Consider the following 23,577-nt stretch of genomic DNA (forward strand, 5'->3'; position numbering starts at 1 on the left):
TAGAGGGTATTACGCAGTAGGTCCTGCTTCTTCTTTTCTATATGGCAGTGTGTGCTGTTAACCCAACCCTAATTTATCGTCCCCCAGCCCTTTTCCCCCTGGTAACCACCAGTCTGTTCTCTGTCTGTAGGTCTGCTTCTGTCGTGTGAAAAAGTTCATTCGTGTCATATTTTAGCTGTCGCGTCTAAGCGATAGCGTAGGTTGTTTGTCTTGGACTGACTTCACTTGGTATGATAATCGCTCGGGTCACTCATGAGCAAATGGCGTTATTTCACTCTTCTCACGGCTGAGTCATATCGCACTGTGTACGGGTACCACATCCGCTTTGTCCGTCCCTCCGTGGGGGGAAACTGAGGCCGCTTGCCTGTCTTGGTTGTTGTGAGTAGTGCTGCAGTGAACCTACGGGTGCAGGGTCTTCTCAAATTAGAGTTTTCTTCAGATGTGCACCCGGGGGTGGGGTTGCTGGCTCATGTGGTAGCTCTGTATTTTGTTTGCTAAGGAACCTCCATGCTGTTCTCCATGGCGGCTGCACGGATTTGCATTCCCGCCAGCAGTGCAGGAGGCTCCCTCTTCTCCTGTCATCAGGTTTTTGATTTCAAGAGCTTTTTTTCCTCTTGATATTTTTCTCATAGATGAAGTAAGACGAAATTCTCTTTGCTCCCTTTGTCACCTGTGGCACCTCTGAGCTTCTTGTCTCTGTTTCTTTGCTCCATCTTTCAGATCTGGGCCTCTCCTGTTCCAACCAGTCCACTTACGTGAGAGCGAAGCCCACATCTGACCTGGCCACCCAGCCAGTGCAGATGAGCCGTGAGACCTGTCCTGGGGCCAGAGGCCGGGCCGTGCAGAGGCTCAGGCACCAGTGAGGCTGAGCGGTGATGACAGTGCAGGGGTCAGCAGCCCCCTGAAGAGGGCCAAGCAGTTGGCCTCTAGGGCAGCCGCTCAGCTGAGCCAGCCTAGCCCAAGTGAGCTTGTGGGTGTCTTCCAGAAAAGCTTTATTTACAAAATCAGGTGGTGGTGGGACTTGGCCCCAGCTGTGGTTTGCCTACCCCATGACAGAGGCAGGCTCGTGTTACCTGCTCAGGGTAGGTTGGCTAGGGCTCAGGAGGAGGCAGAAGGTGGTCTGGGCTGCCAGACATGTTCTCAACCTCCACTTGAGCCGAGGTTGTATGGGTTAATTATAAAAAGAAAGGTAGCGTGAGCTACTTGAAGCTGGCTGTGAGCCCATGTGCTCAGGGCTTTTCCCCTGGGGTTCCCTGAAGAAAGGTGGTGGGCTGGGGGGCATGGGTCAGTGTCTGTAGGGCTTTTCTCTGATTCTCTAGGGCTGAGTGCTGCGTGGCGGGCTTGGCCAGAGTCCAGAGAGGAGTCTGGGGGCCTCTATCCAGGTGGACCCTGTCCTGCCCAGGTGCAAGAGGGCACACACCTCCCTCTGCCATGCTTGCTGTCCTGGTGCTGGACCCGTCTGCCTCGGCATCCTCGGGAGAGCACTGGGGCAGCTGCAGGGCACTGGAGGGGATCTGGCCCTCCCAGGAGCAGTGGTTTCTTGGCTCTGCCCTCGAGAGAACCTTCCTGCTTTCACTGGACAGCCCCTTTTTCCTTTGTTTTTTGTTAGTGGCCACTCAGCCCTTTAGTTTCCATCAGCTTTCGGAATGCTGTGAATGTGCCATCTGCGGTCGGCTTTGGTCTTCAAAAGGGGGCTGTGTCTCTTCAACAAGTCAGAGATGCTCCTGTGCATTCCAGGGAACAAAGATAAGAGGCTTGCCTTCCAACTACCGCTTTTAACGGGAGGTAGGCCTTGTTGCTAGTTTTTCCAGCAAAGTAACAATGGATTCTTTTGGCACTGATACAACTTTGATTCTTCTTTTATTTACTTTCCAGTTTTATTGAGACATAATTAGCACACATCACTATGAAAGTTAAGGGATACGGCATGGTGATTTGACTATATTTGTTGCGAAATTATTACCATAATAGGTTGATTTAACATTCATCGTCTCATGTAGGTACAATAAAAAAGGGAAAGAAAATTCTCCTTGTGACAGACCTGTTAGAGGAGCCGCTCTCAGCGGTTTGCTTGTAGATCTTTCCGTGTGAGCTGTAGTCACTGTGCTGTATGTCACATCCCCAGCTTTTACTTAAATTAGAACTGCAAGTTTGGACCTTTTTTTTTAATTATTATTTTATGGCCACACCAACAGCATAGGGAAGTTCTCAGGCCGGGATGGAACCCAAGCCTCAGCTGCAACCTGTTCTGCCACTGTGACCCAGGGTGCTGCAGTCCGAGTCTTAACTCACTGTGCCACGGTGGGAGCTCTGGGAGTTGGTACCTTTTGGGCATCTTCCTCCAATTCCTCCCCCCGTGGTTTTACCTTTTCCAGATTCGTCATGAAGTATTTCAGATGTACCTGAAACCCCAAGGCAGTGCACAGCATGCTAGCTGTCAGCCCGGGGAGGTAGTAAGCGCCCGGCTCGCTAGGTCTCAGGGGAGCCTAAGCTGTTCAGCTTCTCCTTTCTGAATTTTCTCTGGTATTCTACAAAATGTGGTGCAATTTTTCATGACTAGCTCATAAGTGGCATCCTATTCCATGCCATTCTGCAGCGTCCTTGGTACGTGTGGGTTTGTGTGGCAGCACCTCGACCCCCGGGGACATTACTCACAGGGTGACCCAAAGGGCCGATGTCCCCCTTTCTCCAGGGATTGGGAACTAGGCATGAGGGCATGGCCCTCCCACGGAAGGGAGGGAGGAAACAGGGCGAGGTGTACAGGCCTGGTCCAGACGTCTTGGGAAAGCTGTCGGCCTCGGATGTCCTCCGCTTCAGGTCCCCGTGGGGGTTATCTTCAGGTCGCTGGACAGCATGCAGGTCCACCTGGGGTTCGGGGCCTTCTTTAGGGGCGGCGCTGGACCCAGGAGTCCACCCGCTGGAGTGTCTTGGTGGCCCAGGGGCTAGTCAGCAGGACCTGCTGGGGCCCTTCCAGAGAGGCCGGAGGAGGTCCTTTTGGGGGTGCCTTTTGCGGTGGGTGCACAGACTCTCCGGGCTGCAGGTGATGTTTGGGGTCTCGGCCTTCCGGGAGCGCACTGCAAACGGCGTGCCCACCAGAGCCCGGTTCTGCTCAAGAGAAGCAATGAGGCCTTTACAGGCCAGAAGCGTGGCTCCCCTTTATCAGCTGTGGATCAAAGAGGCAGCAGCCCTGTGCACTGGGTGTCCTGTTCCAGGGAGAACAGCCTCGCGTCAGACCCGGGCGGAGGCATCCACTGCCGTGAGAAGCAAGAACATTTACTGAGAGTTTCAGAACTCTCGAGAGACACTTTCCCAAACCGCTCTAAGTTTCACAGCTTCACGGGGAGGGAAAAGGGGGCCCTTCGTGTCTGGGGAACAAAACATTAAGCGATCGGTTTTCCAGTAGAGCTTCAGCAGCTCTCACCAGGTTGGCCTTACGATCTCAGAGGTGTCAAGAGCTGTGTTCCAGAGTGTTTGTCAGTGTCCTTTCCGTGAACCTCTTTAACCATGAAACACACGTACAAAAGCATCGGAGTCAGGCAACCCCTGTAATGACAGAAAGACTTGAAAGTGCCCAGGATTAAAGATCTGGTGAGGACTCATGATGTCGGGGTCGGAGAGGGCATCTGCTTGTCTCTGTGACCAGGAAACTGCCGGAGGGAGCTCAAGGGGCTTGAGGCTTCAGAGGCCGTTTTGCTCTTTCCTACGTTTGAAACGTGTTTGGCCACTTTCGAAGTGGTGTCTCGCAAAGAGGCAATTTTAGACTCTTGTGTGTGTTTGGAAGCTTCCAGGTACCCGTGGAAACACACACACCATTCATTTTGTTTAACTGTAGAGCCACGGCCTCCAGTTTACTCTCTAGAGAGCAAGTTTGGGGCGATGGAGAGTTCCTCGCGGAGGCCGTGATAACTCCGGACGACTCTGAGTGAAAAAACGAGCGTGTCGGGGTCTGTAGGTTTTAAACATGGACCTGCCGGAGTCCCCGAGGGAGGGCGTCCACAGGGCAGCCCTCAGATCGGGATCTTTTCCCTAAGGCCCCCGGAACCCCCCAAACTGCTGGAGTCCGAGCGCAGGTTCCAAAAGGGCCAAACCATGCTCCCGGATTCCAGTTAGCTCAGGTCCCCAAAAGAACCTCACCGTTGCGCCCCAGAAAGCAACTGAGTGCCCCAAGGACGACGCCTTGAACCGGAAAGGACGAAACCTCTCCCTGAAAGAACAAAGCCTCTCCAGACCCGAATAAGTCTGAGAGCTCAAAACACAGGGAGGGCAGACGTCGGGCCCAAGAGGAGACTCACGGAAGGGATGAGCAGGAAGGGCTCCGCGTGGGCACCGAGCTCCGCTCCTGGATCTCTTGTCACCTCGGGGTCACCGCCTCAGATCCCACTTCTGACACCATCCACGTCAAATTTGCTAAGTGATAGCCAGTTATGGTACCAGCAAAAGCGTTTATTCAGAAACAGCAGAGGAGGAGTTCCCGTCGTGGCGCAGCGGTTGCTGAATCCGACTAGGAACCATGAGGTTGCGGGTTCGATCCCTGGCCTCGCTCAGTGGGTTAAGGATCCAGCGTTGCCGTGAGCTGTGGTGTAGGTCACAGAGGCGGCTTGGATCCCGTGTTGCTGTGGCTCTGGTGTAGGCTGGTGGCTGCAGCTCTGATTAGAGCCCTAGCCTGGGAACCTCCACATGCCACACGCGAGTGGCCCTAGAAAAGGCAAAAAGACAAAAAAAAAAAAAAAAAAAGAGAGAAAGCAGAGGAATTGCAGCTCAGCATGTGGGAACTAGGGCAGACAGAAGCCAAATTCAGAGAAGCAGGAGGGGGAACTTGCTTTTACAGGGAAAAGGGGGAGGCGGGCAGGGCTGCGAAAACTTTGGCCTGGAACTGGCAATGGGAGGGGAGGTAGTGGAGGACTCAGAGCTGCAAACGAGGAAGGACCCAGGTCACTACCTGGGGGGAGACGCCTCGAGCACCAGCCAGTTCCCAGAAGAGAGCAACCACATGCTGCCTGCTCCGTCCTAGGCCTCATGAGGCCTGCTTGTGGTAGGCAGCGCTCAGCAGGGGTGGTTGGCTGGGGGATCCTAGCTCTAGGTGGCCTTGCAGGAGGCCCAAGAGAGCAGGGTCCTGAGAGCTTTGATCCTTAAGACCAGAGTGGGGACTTGCATAGCTGGGCTCTGAGACTTCAGGACCGGCCAGAGCAGAGTGACCAGGGGTGTCGTTACAGGGCCACACGGCACCTTACAAAACAGTGTCTGCCCGTGCTGCCGTCCCATCCACCGTCCTCCGGCTCCCAGCTATGGCTTTTCAAGGAGTGTTTGAGAAATATCCTGAAACCCTGGTGAGAGTGGTGCAGGTGAGTGCTTTTCCAGGCAGTTGTGCTTCTGTGGCTGTCTCAGCAGGGGCAGCCCAGCACCGCGAATGTCTTACCTTGAGGATGCCACAGCAGCAGGGTCCGCCTCACTGGTAGGACTGAGTGTGGGTGGCGTGGGTGCTGGTGGGTGTAGGAAGAAGTAAGGTGGTTTCTAAAATATTTTGTTAAACATATTTTGCAGTAAAAATTCATATTGATAAACTCAAAGGCGTCTTCAGATTTCCCATCACACCCCAAAGAAGTCTTTTCTTATTAATAAAATTCTTGATTTGAAGTTATTTTACTTTAGTTTGTTTTTTGGCTTCAACTGTAGCATATGGAAGTTCCCAGACCAGGGATCGAATCCATGCCTCAGCAGCGGGGCTCCAGCCACTGCAGGGACAGTGCTGGATCCTTAATCTGATGCACCACATCGGGAACGCTGAAGCAGTTTTAGATTTACAGAGAACTTGCGCAAATAGCGTGGAGTTTCCTTGTGCCCGGTGCCAACAGCCCGGGTGACCGCGGCGAGTCGCCTCTGCCGGGGCTTCCCTGCCTGCGAGGCCGGGCGGGCTCAGCTGGCCTGTCTCCCTCCAGATCATCATGGTGCGGCTGCAGAGGGTCACCTTTCTGGCTCTGCACAACTACCTGGGCCTGACCACGGAGCTCTTCAACCCGGTGAGTGCCTTCGGCGCCTTCGCCGCGGGTCCTCAGCCCCGGGAATCTGAGAGGCACCGACAGTGTGCCTTCTACCCAAAGGCTGTTGCCAGCGGACACGCCAGGGCGCGGTCTCCTGGGCCAAGTCCTGAGAGCCTTTCCACCCGTTAGGTCTCGGGTGCGGGGCTTCCTCCTCCGAAGCCAGAGTCGGGCCTTCCCATTCGCCGGCCTCTGCTGCTCCTTCCTGGGTGGGTCTGGAGGTGGGCCTGGATTCAACTTCTCTGACCCTCCTGCTCCAGGAGCACACCTGCCCCTCCACGCTGGGCTGGTTGGCAGCCAGCGAAGGCTGTGCCCTCCTGCGCCCCGGGCTCCTTCCTGCGGGCCCTCCTTGACCCTCCCTCTGTCAGCGTGGGGCTCAGCGTGGGGCTGAGCGACGGCTGTGAGACCGGAGGAACCCCTTCGCCCCATAGACTCTGGGGGGAAGCCCATGTCGCGGCCCGGGCCCGGAGCCGGGGCTACTGCAGGCCGCGTCTTCCGCGGACTCGCACGGGCCCGCAGGCACCGCGCGGCCGGGCACACGCTCGCTGCCGGTGTCTGCGCCGCAGGTGGATGTTCTCCCTGGCTCTGATGGTGTGTTGGGGCGTGTCCCTTCGCTGTCTACATTCCTTTTTATCTTCGTGACGAGGAGTGAGGTTTCTGGCCATCTTGACTGTTACTTAGATGCGGTAGAGTTGCCAGGATCAAAGCCAGCTGGGCCTTACTGCCCTAAACCCTCTCCTTTCTGTGCGCTGGCATCCTGGTGAATCAGTGGCTCCTCTCAGTCCCCGCGACATGGCTCCTGCTCTCGGGTTTCATGCTGGCGCCCCAGGGGAATGGCCCTGGAGTGCTCCTGGGACCACCCCACGTCTCCCCCGCCCCCGTCTCAGGAGAGCCAGGCCATCCCCCTCGTGTCCATAGCCAGCGTGGCTGCCGGGAAGGCCAGGAGACAGCCGTGCTGCAGCGCTGAGGAGCGGCCCCTGCGGCCCCTGGAGCCCGGCGACCCAGGTACTGCCCCCTGCCCTCCCCTTGGGTCACCCGTTGCCTCCCCAGCCAGAGAGAAGCCAAGTGGGGCAGAGCCCCAGCTTCTCCCTCTGACTGCGCTGCCCTGAGCTCTCGGGGGAGGGGGGCGCCTGGATTTGGGGGAAAGAATTGTTCACTGAGGCTTCTCCGCCAGACGTCACCTCCAGGGTGACTGCAGCCACATGAACAGATGTTTGTAACAAGCGGCTCACAAAATTCCTGCAGTTCAACTAAGTCTGTTGCTCAGGGTGTTTTCCGGAAGGTTTTCCGGATCCACTCACTGGAGGAGCGGGTGGAGTGAGCGCAGCCACAGCCTGCCCTTCCCCGAGTGCTCACAGCCGCAGCCTGGCCAGGAGTGTGCCTGCGGGGTGCTCAGCTGGGGGATCTTGCGGAGGGCAGAGCAGGGCCTCGCTTGGCACTCGCCTGGGCAGGTGCAGGTGACGAGGGTGCGGCCTGAAGGGGCAGGTGCGCAGGGCCCGCAGAGGCCATGCCGCCTCCAGGCGTGTGGTTTGTGTGCCTCTGTGGACGGTGCCTGGCCTCACACCGGGCCTCCCAGCAGATCGTGGTGGCAGCCGTGCCATGGCCTCTGGGCCTGTGCTGAAGAGGAGCCACTCCTCCCCTCTGCCTTCTGTCCACAAAGACACCCTGGATGAGCGAGGCAAGGCCCAGGAAGGTGACAGGGCCCCTTTGGCTCCACCAGGTAGAGCCCCCGTTGCCCCCATACCACCCTGCTCTGCGCTCTGGCTCTCGGTGCCCCTCTGCACACCGCTGCCCTCCTGTCCTGCTGCAGCGTCTGCCCCGCAGCCCTTCTGCCCTGAGCCATGCCGTCCCGCAGGCTTTCGTGCCCAGGAGGTGTCCAGCCTTGCCCCCTCTGCTGTCTGCTTTGTCTTCTGCTGAGAGTCCCTCTGCCCTTTGGTCAGCAGTGCTCCCTGCCCTCTCCCAGAGGCCCCGCACCACAGGACCTTTGCTGTGACCTCAGCGTGTCAGGCAGGGCGTTGTCGGCGCCCCGCCCCAGGCCTGGTCCCTCCTCATCGCCATCCCCATTTGCTGTCATGTCCCTAGAAAACGTGTCTTGTCTTTACTTGCGTTTTGCGGGTTGCTGGCAAGTTCTGCGATTTCTCGGTGTATTCGCCAGCTGTCTGGTTTCCCTCCTTGAGAATCGTCTGTTTATGTTCTCCGCCTGTTTCCACAGGGGTTCCTGAATTTGTCTTGTGATTTGCAGTAGTTCTTTGCGAGCTCCAATAGAGATCCCCTACCCGCCTTACCGCTGACAGCCACGCGGCTGACAGGCCGCACCCTCACGGGAAGCCTTCCTCCCGTGGCCAGTTTGCTACCTTTGTCGTCTGGCCCCTCTGTGCCCTGCGGCCAGGCCTGCAGTCAGGCTCTTACCCGACCCTCCACACTCAGGAGCCTAAGACTCTCCCAGCCCCACTGGGGCGGGGCTGCGCTGTCTTTTGCCCGTTTTTTCTCTTAGGTTGTCTTTCATTTTCTCTTTGACGAATAGGAGTTGTTTAGATATTCCCTGTGTGAGTCCTCTGTTGGATGTATGCCTTTTTTTTTTTTTTTTTTTTTTGCCTTTTCTTGGGCCACTCCCGCGGCATATGGAGATTCCCAGGCTAGGGGTCCAATCGGAGCTGTCGCTGCCGGCCTACACCAGAGCCACAGCAACGGGATCCAAGCCGTGTCTGCAACCCACACCACAGCTCACGGCAATGCCGGATCCTTAACCCACTGAGCAAGGCCAGGAATTGAACCCACAACCTCTTGGTTCCCAGTGGGATTCGTTAACCACTGCGCCACAACAGGAACTCTGGATGTATGTCTTAAAAATGTTTTCTGCTCACTTTTCATGCTCTTAATGGTGTCTTTTGATGAAAAGAAATTTTTTAATTTAATGGGGTCCAACTGATCAAATTTTTTCTTTTGTGGTTAATTCGTTTTGGGTCCTGTTTAGGAAATCTGCCTCCGAGTCTAACATTTTACCCTTCACACCCATTCATCCAGAATCGAGTCTTTCGTCTGAAGGGAGTAGGGTCAGGATATATTTTTCTACGTGGCTGTCCAGTTAACCCACCATATTAAAAATGTGTGTAGTGGAGTTCCCATCGTGGCGCAGTGGTTAACGAATCCCACTGGGAACCATGAGGTTGCGGGTTCGATCCCTGGCCTTGCTCAGCGGGTTAAGGATCTGGCGTTGCCGTGAGCTGTGGTGTATGTTGCAGATGTAGCTCGGATCCCGCATTGCTGTGGCTCTGGTGTAGGCCGGCAGCTACAGCTCCGATTGGACCCCTAGCCTGGGAACCTCCATGTGCCATGGAAGTGGCCCTAGAAAAGGCAAAAAGACCAAAAAAAAAAAATGTGTATATATATATATATATATATATATATATATATATAGTGAATTTTTTCAGCTAAAGTAAGCCTAAACGATAGATAACTCAAATAATAGCAATCTAATATAACAGAATTTAAATATGAATTATCCAATTCCATGAATATACCCAGATAGCATTTATAGAGGCTGGATCACCTTTCCTCTGGCCTGAGTAGATAATACGCTCTGATAAGACATGACTCTGGCAGAAGCCAGAGGTACACTCGGCCATCCCTCAGCCTCCACGGGAATTGGTTCCAGAGCCCCAGCGGGCACCACAGTCCAGAGACACTCAGGTCCCTCATGTGAAGGGCATTGGCACAGTCAGCCAGCCCTTCCACGTCCGTGGATTCTGCCAACGTGGAACAAATGCAATAAACTGGCCAATTATACTCAACACTTTACGTTTTATAGACTGTAATATAGAAATACACAACTCTTAATTAATGTATATAACAAGAAATACCATGAAAACATAGTGTCTCAAGAGGGCCTAAAACAGTTATTTTTAACTGCTATGTTGTTTTAAACATTTCAAAGTCTAATCCGATAAGAAAATAGCTATGCAGATTTAAGTATTTTCCTAGAAACGTAACCTCTAAAAAATTAGTGGAGACTGGTCTTCATAGTTCTTGGTAATAACCCCTCTTTTCTTTTGCCACGAAGGGTGGTGTTGGGGCAAAGTTGCTCTCAACACAGGCAGCCCCCAGTCCTGCCTCCTGCCTCCAGGTCCCCTCCCCTGCCCCGGCCTCCTCTGTGGCGGAGCTCAGGCTGTGGTCCACTCCCACCCTGTTCCTCTCCACTTTCACCTGGAACTAGACGTTCCCACCCTTGGCACTTCCGTGCAGCAGTGACAGCAGCTGTCTTTTTTTTGCCACTTCTTAGGCTGCTCCTGCAGCATATGGAGGTTCCCAGGCTAGGGGTCGAGTCGGAGCTGTAGCCACCAGCCTACACGAGAGCCACAGCAATGCAGGATCCGAACCGGGTCTGTGGCCTACACCACAGCTCACGGCAACGCCGGATCCTTAACCCACTGAGCAAGGCCAAGGATCGAACCCGCAGCCTCATGGTTCCTAGTCGGATTCGTTAACCACTGAGCCATGACGGGAACTCTGACAGCAACTTTCTGTGGGTGCCTGAAGCTGGTCTGTCTCTAGTCTCACCCGCCAGGTCTGTGTTCAGGCTCCAGCCGTGCTTAGCCAGGCCTGCCCTTGGTGGGTGCACAGGGCCCAGTGGGCCTGAGGAGCCAGCACTGTGTCCTGAGTCCTCCTCCCTGTGTGTAGGAGCCACAGCAGGTGCCACCTCAGACCAGAGGACAGCACGTGACTGCACCAGGGTCTCCCAACCTTCAGAGGAGCGCCCCGGGAGTGCCCTGGCCAGCAAGGTAGGCGGTGTCCTTGCTGGCTGGGCCTCCTACACCCTCCCCAGCCGCACCCCTCCGATCACGCTGCCTGCCTTCTTCTCAAGTCCAAGAAGAGCGTGGTCCTGGCAGAGACCCCTCCTGCGGTCTTCCACTTGCCGGACAGCGACTCGGAGGACACCATCCCCAGCAGGAAGACTGACGCCATCCTCGGCGCTGCCAAGAAGGACCTGCTCACCCTGATGAAGCTGGATGTGAGTGGCCCTCCTGCCTTCTCTCTGGCTGGCGTGGGGTGGCCGGAGACCTCGGACTGTCCCCAGAGGCCCTCTTCCTTCAGGCAGCATGTCCACAGGGAGGGTGGCCACGGTGCCTGCCAGGATGGCATCTTGATCCTGGAGGCTCTGCAGACTGCCTCCTGCGCCCCAGGGGGTCCCTGGTGTCCTGCCCTACTCCAGGTGCCGGCCTTTCCCACTGCTCTGCTTTGTCATTGTCATAAACCTGGTCTGTCTGGGTCCTCCGTCCTGTTTCTCCTGGTCTGGGGAGCACACAGGGCCGTGGCGCTCGGCACCTGGGGCTGCCCTCCCAGGGCCCACAGAGAGCAGGAAACAGAGGCTTGCTTTCCACATGCCCCAGCTCACAGGGGTCTCCCTTCTTGGCCCTCCAGGCAGAAAGGGGGTTTTCATCAAGTTTTTGCCATCCACACGCATGACACGGCATAGCATCTCGACTAGGTCACCCTCAGGCCAAAGCTGGGGGTGCCTGAATCTCCTCCTGCACTGGGCCTGATGCTGCCGTGTGTTGGTTCTCAGGCAGTGCCCTGCCCTCCTCCTGAAGGAGGGCTTACGTGCCAAGCTGCATGTTGGAGCCAGCACACTGCCTCCAGCTCCCAGGGTCGTTGCGGGGAAGGGTGTGCTGGCCCTTCCTCCTTTGAAAAGGAGCAATGTTTTGTTGCTTTAATTTTTTTTTTTTTTTTTTTTAGGGCCACTCCCTCGGCATATGGAAATTCCTAGACTAGGGTTGAATTGAAGCTACAGCTCCCAGCCTACACCATGGCCACAGCAATGAGGATCCAAGCTGCATCTGCGACCTACACCATAGCTCATGGCAACGCTAGATCCCTGACCCACTGATCCCTGTGCCACAGTGGGAACTCTGTTGTCTTGTTGCTTTAAAGATGGTCTCTCTGTCCTTGGATCCCTGCAGTTTCATTTTGATAAAACCGGGCATGGGTTTCTTCCCTTTTTTGCTTCTGCCCACCCCCCGACACCATATGGAAGTTCCCAGGCCAAGGATCAAATCCAAGCTGAAGCTACAACCTATGCTATAACTGCAACAATACTGGATCCTTAACCCTCTGTGCTGGGCAGGGGATCGAACCGGTGCCTCCACAAAGACAAGCGGATCACTAACCCACTAACCTGTGCCACAGTGGGAACTCCCATGAATTGATTTTTGAATGTTGCACCAGACTTGCATATCTGGGCTAACTCCAACTTGGTTATTATGTATAATTCTTTTTACATGTTGTTAGATTCAATTTGTTAAGTGTTGGGAATTTTTGCATTCATGAGAGATGTTGGCCTGTAGTTATTTTTTTTAATTATTATTTGTATTTACTTATTTTTATTTTTTATTTTATTTTATTATTATTACTTTTGCTTTTTAGGGCCACACCTGCAGCATGTGGAGGTTCCCAGGCTAGAGGTCTAATCGGTGCTATAGCTGCTGGCCTACGCCACAGCTACAGCAATGCAGGATCCATGCCGTGTCTGCGACCTACACCACAGCTCACAGCAGCACCAGATCCTTAACCCACTGAGCAAGGCCAGGGATCGAACCTGCAACCTTATGGTTCCTAGTAGGATTCGTTTCTGCTAGGAAACTGCCAGGATGGGAACTCCACCTGTAGTTTTCTTATCTTGGAATGTCTTTGGTTTCTGTGTTAGGGAAATGCTGGCCTCATAAAATAAGTTAAATGGTATTCACTCTGCTTCTATCTAGTGAAAGAGATTGTAGAGAATTGGTATAATTTATTCCTTGAATATTTAGTAGAATCTACCAGTGAATTCTTCTGGGCCTGGTACTTTCTAGTTTTGAAGGTCATTAATTGTTGATTTAATTTTTTTCTTTTTTCTTTTTTCAGCTGCACCCATGACATATGGAAGTTCCCAGACAGGGATTGAATCTGAGCCGCAGCTGCAACCTGTGCTGCAGCTGTGGCATACTGGATCCCTTAACCCACTGCTCCCAGCTGGGGATCACACCTGTGCGTCTGCAGCAACCCCAGCTGCTGCAGTCAGATTCTTTTATTTTAAAATTATTTTTGAATTTTTTATTTTTTATTTTTTATTTTTTATTTTTTTTTATTTTTTTTTTTTTTTTTTTTTTTTTTTTTTTTTTTTTTTTTTTTTTTTTTTTTTTTTTTGAATTTTTTATAATGATTTTTATTTTTTCCATTACACCTGGTTACAGTGTTCTGTCCATTTCTATTGTGCAGCAAAGTGACCCAGTCACACATACATAGACATTCTTTTTCTCCCATTATCCCCCATCGTGTTCCACCACAAGTGACTAGATCTAGTTCTCTATGCTCTGCAGCGGGATCTCATTGCTCATCCACTCCAAATGCAAGAGTTTGCATCTGTTAACCCCAGACTCCCAGTTCATCCCACTCCCTCCCCCTCCCCCTTGGCAACCACAAGTCTCTTCTCCACGTCCACGCGTTTCTTTTCTGTGGAAAGATCTGTTTGTGCTGTATGTTAGATTCCAGATATAAGTGATATCATATGGCATTTGTCTTTCTCTTTCTGACTGACTTCACTTAGTATGAGGGTCTCTAGTTTCATCCATGTTGCTGCAGGTGGCATTATTTTGTTCTTTTTTATGGCTGCGTAGTATTCCATTGTGTATATATACACATCTTCCTAATCCAGTCATCTGTCGATGGACATTTGGGTTGTTTCCTTGTCTTGGCTGTTGTGAATAGAGCTGCAATGAACATGCGGGTGCATGTGTCTTTTTCAAGGAAAGTTTTATCTGGATATATGCCCAAGAGTGGGATTGCTGGGTCATATGGTAGTTCTATATATAGTTTTCTGAGGAACCTCCATGCTGTTTTCCAGGCAGGTTGTACCAATTTATAGTCCCACCAACAGAGTAGAAGGTTCCCTTTTCTCCACACCCCCTCCAGCATTTGTTATTTGTTGACTTTTTTTTTTTTTTTTTTGGTCTTCTTAGTGCCATACCTGTGGCACATGGAGGTTCCCAGGCTAGGGGTCCAGTCGGAGCTGTAGCATCCACATTGTGGGGGGGTACCCGCATTCACAGGGACAGAAGCGCCTGTGCTCAGGACCCTTCCAGACCTCACCATGTACCCCTTCATCTGGCTGTTCATCTGTGAGCTTACCCCACCCTTTATTACGCAGTTGGCCCTTGGAGAGTGTGGGGCTGGGGTGCTCATCCTCCAGGCAGAGGCAGTTGAAACTCTTGGTGTATTTTCACGGTCAGCTACGTAGTCATGGTCTCAACCAGCTGCAGGTCGGGTAGTTCTCTGTGCATTTATTGAAAGAAAATGCACATGTGAGGCACCCAGGCTGTTCAAGCCCATGTTCTTCAAGGGTCAACTATGTAATAAACCAGTAAACTTAGGTTTTCTTGAGTTATATGAGCCCTTCTGGCAAATTAGGGTTGTGAGACCCCCTGATCTGTGGCCAGGTTGGGCGGAAGGGTGGGTGACCTGGGGACCCTGTCCTTGCGACGGGTGTCTGACGCTGGGGGACATCCCTGGGGCCGCACTCCTAACGTGTGGGCCCAGAGGCTAACTCCAGGTAGTGTCGGAATGGAGCCCGGGACACGGGGGAGCTGGCGAGCTGGAGGGGTCGGGAGTGTTCGGTGTGTAGCGGAAGAGAGCGTTTTCCTCTTGGCACCACACTGCCTTGCGGACAGGTCACCTGCCTTGTGGGAACAGACTGACCCCAGGTCCTCCCCCGTCCTCTCTGTACCCCGGCTGTCCTTTGTCACGCTCGCGTGTGAGCTCACATACTCCGAGGCGTCGTCGCTGCACCTGCTTGAACAAGCTCACCCGTCAGGTGAGGGAGGAGAGAACAGCGCAGGTTTTGTTTTACGTTCCTGGCTCCCCCCCCCCGCCCCCCCGGCACACTTCCTGCTTTAGGCAGACGGGCGTTTCTGACCCGCACCCTTTTCCCTCTCTCCAGGCAACGTCCAGCCTTTCTGGAAGGCAGCTCTCCTGCCAACATGTTCCCTCAATGTTTGTGTGTCTAAGAAAGTCTCTGTTTCCCCTTCACTGCTGACGAATAATTTCACAGCTCGATGGGCTTCTCTCAACACTTTACCGCCCTCTTCGGCCTGCATGGCTCCTGGGAAGTCTGAGGTCCTTTTTATCTTGCTTCCCCTGTAGATAAAGTGGTACCCGCGGCTTCCTTCAGGGTTTTTCATCTTGGAGCTTCGGTAATTTGGGTGTGATCTGCCTACATGCAGCCTTTGGCGTGTATCCCGCCGGGGCTCTCTGAGCTTCCTGCGGTTTTGTCTGACCTGGTTTCGGCTGCTGTTGCCGCGAGTCGTCTTCCGTGCCTAGCTCCTTTCCTTTCAGGCCCCCTTCCCTTGCAGGCCTCCTTCCCACACTTTGCACCTTGTGTGGCTGCCGCGCAGTCCCTGGGAATTCTGTTCCATTTTTACCTGTGTGCTTTTCAGTGTGGAGGTTCCTACTGTCATTTCTTCAAGCTCGGAGACTCTCCTCTGGGCTGAGCCAGCCTCGCTCAAGCTCCTTGAGGACACCCTTCATCTCCGTCAGAGCGATTTGGGTCTCTAGTGTTTCCTTTTGTTCTTTCTGACAAGTTCCGTCTCTCTGCGTACATGCGCATCTGTGTTTGCGTGCCATCTGCGTTACCCATTAGAGCCTTAGAATGGTAACCCCAGGTATTTTAAATTCCTGCCAGATAACTCCTACATCCTTGCCACGTCTGATTCTGGTGCTTCTTCCGTCTCTTCAAAGTGCTTTTTTTTCGCCCTGTAGTTTTTTCTCGATAGCTGGACGTTGGGTGCTGGTGGAGGAGCTGCGGTAAACAGGCCGTCAGTGAAGAGGCGCTGAGGTGTTGGGGGCGGGCACGCCTTCTGTGCTCCTAGGGCGAGGTCTCTTGTTCGTGGGCCTGTCCCCCTGGGCGCTTCTCAGTTTGCCTCCTGACCTTTGGCAGCACAGGTTGCTGAGAGCGCGCTGGGTTGCGTTTCTCTCCTCCGGCCTGTTGGCTCCTGTTCCCTAGGGTCCCTGAGGTTCGGGTGGTTCTGCTCTCCTCCCCTTCCGGAGGTGCCAGGGGACTTGTCGTCGTCGTTATTTGCTGTGGGAACCTGGCTGCACTTCTAGGAGGGGTAACTCAGGGCGCTGACGGGGCCCTGGAGTTTTCATCTCTGACTCATTCCCCTGTGCCTCCAGCAGCTCTCCTGCCCGGCCCTGGTCCTGTGCGGGCTCCCTTCGCGGGCTCTGCTCCGGCAGCCGTGACCCCCTGGACCCCGACCTCTCCAGCGCGGGAGGGGTGGGGACTGCCCTTCTCTCCTGGGTCCAGTTGGAGCCGTTGACTTTCCAGGTTTTTCAGCGTTTTCCTTGTTAGGATGAGTGGTGCCTCCCCAGGACTGGAAACGGAAAGTTCGTGAATCGTCTGCGTTTCCTGTCCCTGGCATGCCAATCAGGGTTCGAAAGAGTCTGCGCGTTGCTATTGGTGCTTTGTTTCTCCAGTCTCTCTTCTGAAATACTTTCATTGTGGAAAAACTCAAGCGAAACAGATGGCAAATGGAACGAAGGTGAGGACCCGCCATCGAGCGGGTGTCGCTGAGCTCGGCCGTCTCGGTTCATCTGCGCCCCAGGCCGGGCCCCACCGTGCAGCGACTCTCTCCATCTTACGTCTTCAGCAAAGCTGTCAGTGTTTCTCTCTAAAGGGCACAGGCTGCTTTTTAAAATAACACCTACTCCTTTCCTCTCTTGGACAGTTGGCCAGCTCAGACTTGAGGTTGTCTTGTAATGGTTGTAAACGGTTGGGGTCCAGCCCGCTTGGTGACGGATGCTCCAGGCTCTCTCCAAAGCCCGTCTGCCCTTGACCCAGAGGCCCCTGTGGTCTGACAGCTGGGCGGATGCTGCCCTCCTCCCCTCCCCCAGTTTGGGGCCAGGGCACAGGTCTTGCTCTTGGTCAGGAGGCACAAAACGTCAGTCTTTGCTATGGGAGGCTGGCAGCCCCGTGCCCAGGCTTGGGTTTGTGCCCCGTGCCCAGGCTTGGGTTTGTGTGCCCTTGGAACTCACAACTGGGTCCGTCATCTTCCAGTGGTGACCAGGGAGTTGTCCTGGTGGCTCTGTTCTGCTCTTACTGTGAACCGTGGCCTTAAACACACTGGATTTTTCATGCCCTTGGGCACCTGCTTTCCAGGGCCCTCTCCCACGAGCCCCTGGTGTGCTTCGGCCCAGTGCGGGAGGCCCTTCCGGCCGGGGGGGCTGGTAGGGAAAGGGCGCCCTGCCCAGGATCGTTGCCAGTTAGGCCAGCACCATTCATTAAGTAAATCGCCTTTCTCACCGAAATGAAATCCTCTCTCTGCTGCGTAAATTCGGGAAAATGTCAGTATGCATTTCTGACTCTGCTGTGTCTGCTGATGTTTGTCGTCCTGTGCCCGTGTCACTGGTTTGATGCTGGTGGCGTCCTCCAGGCCTGTCCTCGTGGCAGTCGTCTGAGGGCTGTGCCCTGTGGCTGTGGCCATCGGCTCACAGGGGCCGCACGGCCTCCGCTTTGTCTCCAAGCTCCTTGTCTTGATCCTGTCTTTCCCTTCCCAGGACCCGTCGCTGTTGGATAACCGGGTGACACTTCTGCACGTCCCAGGGGGCACGGTGGTGTCGAGGCAGGGAGACCAGGTGTGTGAGGGGCTGAGATCTCCCGCTGAGACCCCCCATAGCCGCTCTTTCCCCCCTTAACTTCCTCTTTCCGTGGCTGGGAAAGGTGTGGCCGACTCTCAGGCACTGGCCAGTCTGGGCTGCATGGGAAGCCCTGCAGAGCCTTCTGCAGCACCGAGGCAGCAGCTGGAGCAAAACTGGCCTCGGCCGCCCCCCAGCTGCCCAGAGCTGGGTCTGAGCCTCGGCCCCGGGGCAGCCCAGAGCCCTGAGAAACACAGCAGTCATTTTTGTTGCTGCCACACGGGCCCTTTTCAGACCAGGGAGAGGTGGTCAGGCTGGGGTAGGGGGCGCAGGTATGGGAAGGCCCTGCTGTGGGGTGGGCATTGGACGGGCTTCGCAGGCACGTCTGTGGGACACGAGTGGGGCAGCAGCGTGGGCGGGGCTCCCCCGCTGAGGGAGAACCTTCAGGGCTGCCCCTGCCCTTGCTGCACATTCGAGTGGGACGCTTGGTGCGTGGCACCCCCTCCCCGAGGCGGGGTCGCTGTCGCTCTGCAATGGCTCGGCCCCGTGGGAAGGGCCCGTCACGGAGCCGAACGGGTGCAGGGGAGGCGTGCGGCCGCTGCGCTGGCGCCGGGCCCTGGACCTCGCGGGGCTGGGGCCAGCGTCCCTCGCTTTGTCAGGACGTGAACATCCTCTTCGTGGTCTCGGGGCTGCTGCACGTGTACCAGCGGAAGATCGACAGCGAGGAGGACACGTGCCTGTTTGTCACGCGCCCCGGCGAGATGGTGGGCCAGCTGGCCGTGCTCACGGGCGAGCCCCTCATCTTCACCATCAGGGCCAACCGGGACTGCAGCTTCCTCTCCATCTCCAAGGCGCACTTCTACGAGTGAGTCCCTCCCCGCGCTGGGCTCCCGCGGGGCCTCTGAGCTTGTCTGTGACGCGTGTCTCCACGGCCACCCGTGGGCCTGCCTTGTACATGTGCTCACCGTGCAAAGCCCTGAGGGGCAGCTCCCGGCTGATACCCGGAGGGACCTTCTGCACAAATGCATGTCTCCCGGCGAGCTTCCCGGAGTGGGGCGCCTGCCAGCTGCTGTCGGGTCCCCTGGGGCAGCGGGTTCCCGCCACCCGCCATCCGCAGCCCACCTTTAGTGAGCACCTTCCCCAGGGCGCTCCTGCTCCCGATGCGCTCGGCGCGGCAACGGGCAACGTCTTCAGCCCGTTGTTCTGTTCTCTCCACGGCCCAGCCCAGCCAGACTGCAGCCCGTGAGCCAACACTCCCCCTGCTCTGCCTTCCAGAACCCTCCAGAGTATAGTGGGGCGCCCTGCTTCCCCCTCACCCCCAGCCCTGTTCACACTCAGCAAACGGGAACACGGGTGTTCCTGCCTAAGCCTCCCTGAACCTCCCCCCCGTGCTTCTCCAGGCTCCAGGCCCCCGAGCCCTGCCGCCGACCTCTCGGACGCACCCTCCTTCTCAGCCCTCCTGCCCCGTCTCGCCCCCCGCTCTGGTCCTCGTGACACATGGTGGAGGCCGGGGCTTGACTCGCTGCCAGGCTTGGGGCCTTATGCGTGGTCTGTGCACCACAGGACGTCGTGGGGGGAGCGCCCAAGCTCTCCCACAGCCGCTGGCCGCTGGCGAACCTGGCCACGATGCAGTGGACAGCTGACCAGGCGCTGTGCTGGCCTGGCCCTTGGTGGTGTCCGTGCCGCCTGCTAAGTGGGTGTCGCCTGAAAGTGAAGTTGGGGGGCTGTGGCCTGGAGCGAAGAGGTGGAGCCAGCGGGACTGGCCGTGGGCCGCGGGGGGCCGGGGCTGACTCTGGGGTGCCCACAGCATCATGCGGAGGCAGCCGGCCGTGGTCCTGAGCGTGGCGCACTCGGTGGTGAAGCGGGTGTCCTCCTTCGTGCGGCAGATCGACTTTGCCTTGGACTGGATGGAGGTGGAGGCCGGGCGCGCCATATACAGGTGAGGCCCGCGGGGCGCCAGTCTGTGCTGCCCGGGCGTGGAAACGGTGCACACACACACCAGACATGCCCTCTTTCCTCGGGGCCCCTTCCCGTGCGGTCCACACGCAGCCGCGGCGTTAACGTGCTGCGTGCTCTCAGGTGGGCGTCCGCAGTTCCACGTCCTGACCACATGGGGCTGAATTCAGAGATTCACGCACACCCCTTCAGACCTGGGTTATAGCTACCAATTTTCCTGGTATTAAAAATGAAAACTGGAGTTCCCATCATGGCGCAGTGGTTAACGAATCCGACTAGGAACCATGAGGTTGTGGTTCGGTCCCTGCCCTTGCTCAGTGGGTTAACGATCCGGCGTTGCCGTGAGCTGTGGTGTAGGTTGCAGATGAGGCTCGGATCCCGCGTTGCTGTGGCTCTGGCGTAGGCTGGTGGCTACAGCTCCGATTCGACCCCTAGCCTGGGAACCTCCATATGCCGCGGGAGCGGCCCAAGAAATAGCAAAAAGACCAAAAAAATAAATAAATAAATAAAAATGAAAACTAAGAAAAGTTAAAGTCATTTATTTAAAAATCCCAATAAACCTTCACATATTAGTATCCATATTTTTAATGGAACGTAACTGTTTTCAAAAATAAGGAAGTTTAGTGAGAAGACCGGTTTTTTTTTTTTTTGCCACCACGGTGGCCTCGGGCTTCTGGCGGGTGCCCCGACTGCTCCCAGCGGCTTCTGTCCCGCAGGCAGGGGGACACGTCTGACTGCACTTACATCGTGCTCAGCGGCCGCCTGCGCGCCGTCATCCGGAAGGACGACGGCAAGAAGCGCCTGGCGGGGGAGTACGGCCGCGGAGACCTCATCGGCGTGGTAGGCCGGCCCCTCCTGGGTTGGGGGGAGGAGGGGACTGCCTTTCCGGGGTGGCCCGGGCCTGGGCTGCAGCACATGGAGGAGAGTAGCCCTAAGACTCTCATCCCAGAAGTCTCCTTCCAGGAAGAGTGCTGGCCTGGTGGAGGCGCGGGGAGGGGCCCTTTGGAAGGTGGTCCCTCTGAGGCCCTGGAGATGCTGGTAGGTAGGATGAGGGCCTGGCCTGTTTGGAGTGCTGGCAGCAGGCCCACGGCTCCTACTGACACTTTCGTCACCAGCACCAGGGCGCCAGCTGAGCCCCCTTCTTCCTGTTCCCCGTCTGCTCTGGAAGGGCTGCAGGGCTCTGTGGCCGGGCCTGCAGGTCGGTGGGTCAGTGTGTGGCCCCAGCACCGGCTCCTGTCCCCAGGTGGAGGCACTCACCCACCAGGCCAGGGCGACCACGGTGCATGCGGTTCGAGACTCAGAGCTGGCCAAGCTTCCTGCAGGGGCCCTGACGTCCATCAAGCGCAGGTACCCCCAGGTGAGGGCCGCGTCAGGGGGCGGGGTGTCCGCGCTGGGAGGGCCAGAGCCAGAGTGGGGCTCAGCCTGAGGCAGCCTGGAGCAGGCAGGCTCCGGGCTTGGAAGGACCAGTGGGTGTGGGCCAGCCTGGGGACGCAGGCCTAGCCCCATGCCTCCCCATCTGCGCTCCCGGGCAGCTGCTTTCTCCCAGTGCGAGACTGCAGTGCCGAGCCAGCCAGGCTTCTGGTTTTCTGGTGTTTACCTCCCTACTTCCAAGTAATGAGAATGGAGCCAAGGAAATGGAGGGGCTGCCGCTCAGAGGTCTGGGCAGGAAGCAGGGCTGCCTGGACGAGGTCGCAGTAGTGGCTGAAGGCTCTGAAGGCTCAGGCCTGACCCAGCCTCTTGAGCCTGTGTGTGAACAAGTGGAATGGCCCCCAGTTTGTTCATGAAGTTAACTTTATTTTCTTGAATACCAAAACTTGATAAAAATCACAGAAAAGAAGGTCTCCAATCATTTCTCTTAGTATCATAGCTATAAAAATACTCTAGGAGTGCTCATTGTGGCTCAGCACTAGCGAATCTGACTTGCATCCATGAGGACGCAGGTTCCATCCCTGGCCTCACTCAGGGGGTTGAGGATCCCGTGTTGCCGTGAGCTGTGGTGTAGGTCGCAGATGCGGCTCAGATCTGGCATGGCTGTGGCTGTGGTGCAGGCCCACAGCTCCAGCTCCAGTTCAACTCCTAGCCTGGGAACTTCCACATGCCATGGGTGTGGCCCTAAAAAGACCAAAAAAAAAAAAAAATACTCTAAATGTTAGCAGATCAACTATAATAACTCTGTGTGTGATTGGGGTCCATCAGGAAGTGTCGGTCCTGCAGCTCCCTTGTAATGCAGCAGGTTAATATCAGGCATTTTCCCTGCTGTGCCTCGGGTTCGACCCCCGGCCTGGGGACTTCCGCATGTCGTGGCAGAAGATAAATAGATTGATCAATCGATCGATCGACAGATAGATAGATACAAAAGAGTGAACGGACATCATCTCAGAATAACAAAGACTGCGTCTTGACCACCACCAAGTCCAGAGTGAGCCAGCCTCCTTGTCAGCTACCCCGGAAAGTTAGAAAGGTGAGATAACAGATGTGTATTTGGAAAAGGAGTAAATATTCTATCTGTAGATAGCATATATCCTTTTACTAGAAAACTCCGAGGAAACTAAGGGGGGATTTGGAAGGGATGTAGGCAGAGTCTCAGGTGAAAATGGAACCAGCCATCCTCCCAGTTAGGCCAGTAGAGTCATCAAGAGTGAGGCAGTGGGCAAAGCCGCAGCCCTGAGCAGCGTGCAGGCCCTGCTGTGCCCACAGCCACGTCTTCCCAGGTGCCGGGTGTTTCCCCCGGGGTGGGTGCGCCTTCCCTGGGAAAGCCGTGGGGCCTTGGCCGGGCCGCACACAGCTGGCGAGCCCAGCAGGCTCCTCGGGGGAACCGCCGCAACGGTCTCGGACACCGCGGTTCTCTTGGACGGAGATGGCGCCTGTAGGATGTGCGTCTCCCTGAGGTCTGAGGGCGAAGCCTTTGCCTGTGGCCACTGGCTTGGTGGCAGCCTTTTTCATTTGACGCAGAAACCATCACTTTTGAAATTAGCTTTCGCTTAGAACTGTTGTGAGTTGGTAAGTGTGATAATTATATCATTGTTGTGTTTTTAAAGGCTTTTATCTTTTAGAGCTACAAACTCAAATATGAACGGCTAGAATGCTGTGTTTGGGATTCTCTGCAGAGTTGGGGGAGTGTGTGTGAAGTCGGCAGTTGGAGCTGGCTGATGGGGTCCACTGTACTTCTCTCTACTGTATGTTTGAAATTTTCCGTAATAAAATGTGGTTTGTTAGATTAGCCCCAGTTAATAGTTTGATGCTAGATTAGTTGTCTATAAACCAGACTCCTTTTTAGCTCCTCTTTCGATCACTGTGTTTGACTGTGTTTTGGCTCACATCCTAAAATTTGGACAGTTTCTCTTGCATCCCTGGGTCTTTGGCCCTGGCGTTCCAGGGGTAAGAGAGGGTCTCTGAGTTAGCTTGCAGTTGGAGGCTGGCCGGCAGGAGCTGGGCCGCTGGCTACTGTAGCATAAGGTCTCGGAGCCATCTCTTTCCAGAATCAGCCCCTAAGCTCTCGGCTGCAAATGGCCAGGAAGTAGGCCAGAGGCTGAGATGTGGGGAGGCAGAGGGCTTAGCATCCAAATTGCCTTGTTACACCTTCGCCTTGTTTGCCTGGATACTTTAGGGTCTCCTGAACTGACAGCAGCTTCTCTTTTATCAGAAGGACCCTGTGCTGTGTGCAAGGGCACAGAAGCAGGCTTCCTGTACGTACATCCTCTGCTGCCCGCACACTTCGGCAGTAACAAACTTTTAACTCTGTTCTTATACAAAAGCATGTAAAAGTAAATTATAGCTATTTCAGTGTTCCAATCTTAAATACTTGGGGGGGGTTCAGCGGAAGTGAACACGACTAGGAACCATGAGGACACAGATTCAATCCCTGGCCTTGCTTGGTGGGTCAAGGATCCGGCGTTGCTCTGTCTGTGGTGTAGGCCGGCAGCTGTAG

At 55.4% G+C, this 23,577-nt stretch overlaps 1 protein-coding gene across 7 annotated transcripts in view; it reads left to right on the plus strand.

Annotated features, from left to right (window-relative positions):
• PNPLA7 (patatin like phospholipase domain containing 7) overlaps positions 1–23,577 on the plus strand; it is a 61,781-nt gene that overhangs the window by 16,383 nt on the left and 21,821 nt on the right. For 3 of the 7 annotated variants that reach the window (XM_021081069.1, XM_021081076.1, XM_021081072.1), the window contains 11 exons: positions 5,214–5,342; positions 5,937–6,017; positions 6,923–7,040; positions 7,612–7,755; positions 10,713–10,813; positions 10,897–11,043; positions 17,616–17,693; positions 18,353–18,558; positions 19,501–19,632; positions 20,366–20,489; positions 20,893–21,006. In XM_021081069.1, the coding sequence (XP_020936728.1) occupies positions 5,214–5,342; positions 5,937–6,017; positions 6,923–7,040; positions 7,612–7,755; positions 10,713–10,813; positions 10,897–11,043; positions 17,616–17,693; positions 18,353–18,558; positions 19,501–19,632; positions 20,366–20,489; positions 20,893–21,006 (1,374 nt within the window). The remainder of the gene's footprint in view (positions 1–5,213; positions 5,343–5,936; positions 6,018–6,922; positions 7,041–7,611; positions 7,756–10,712; positions 10,814–10,896; positions 11,044–17,615; positions 17,694–18,352; positions 18,559–19,500; positions 19,633–20,365; positions 20,490–20,892; positions 21,007–23,577) is intronic. The other 4 variants (XM_021081070.1, XM_021081074.1, XM_021081071.1 and 1 more) reach the window with 2 other exon arrangements.

This window comes from Sus scrofa, unplaced genomic scaffold, assembly GCF_000003025.6.
Source record: "Sus scrofa isolate TJ Tabasco breed Duroc unplaced genomic scaffold, Sscrofa11.1 Contig1206, whole genome shotgun sequence".
In the NCBI taxonomy this organism is placed as follows: Eukaryota; Metazoa; Chordata; class Mammalia; order Artiodactyla; family Suidae; genus Sus; species Sus scrofa.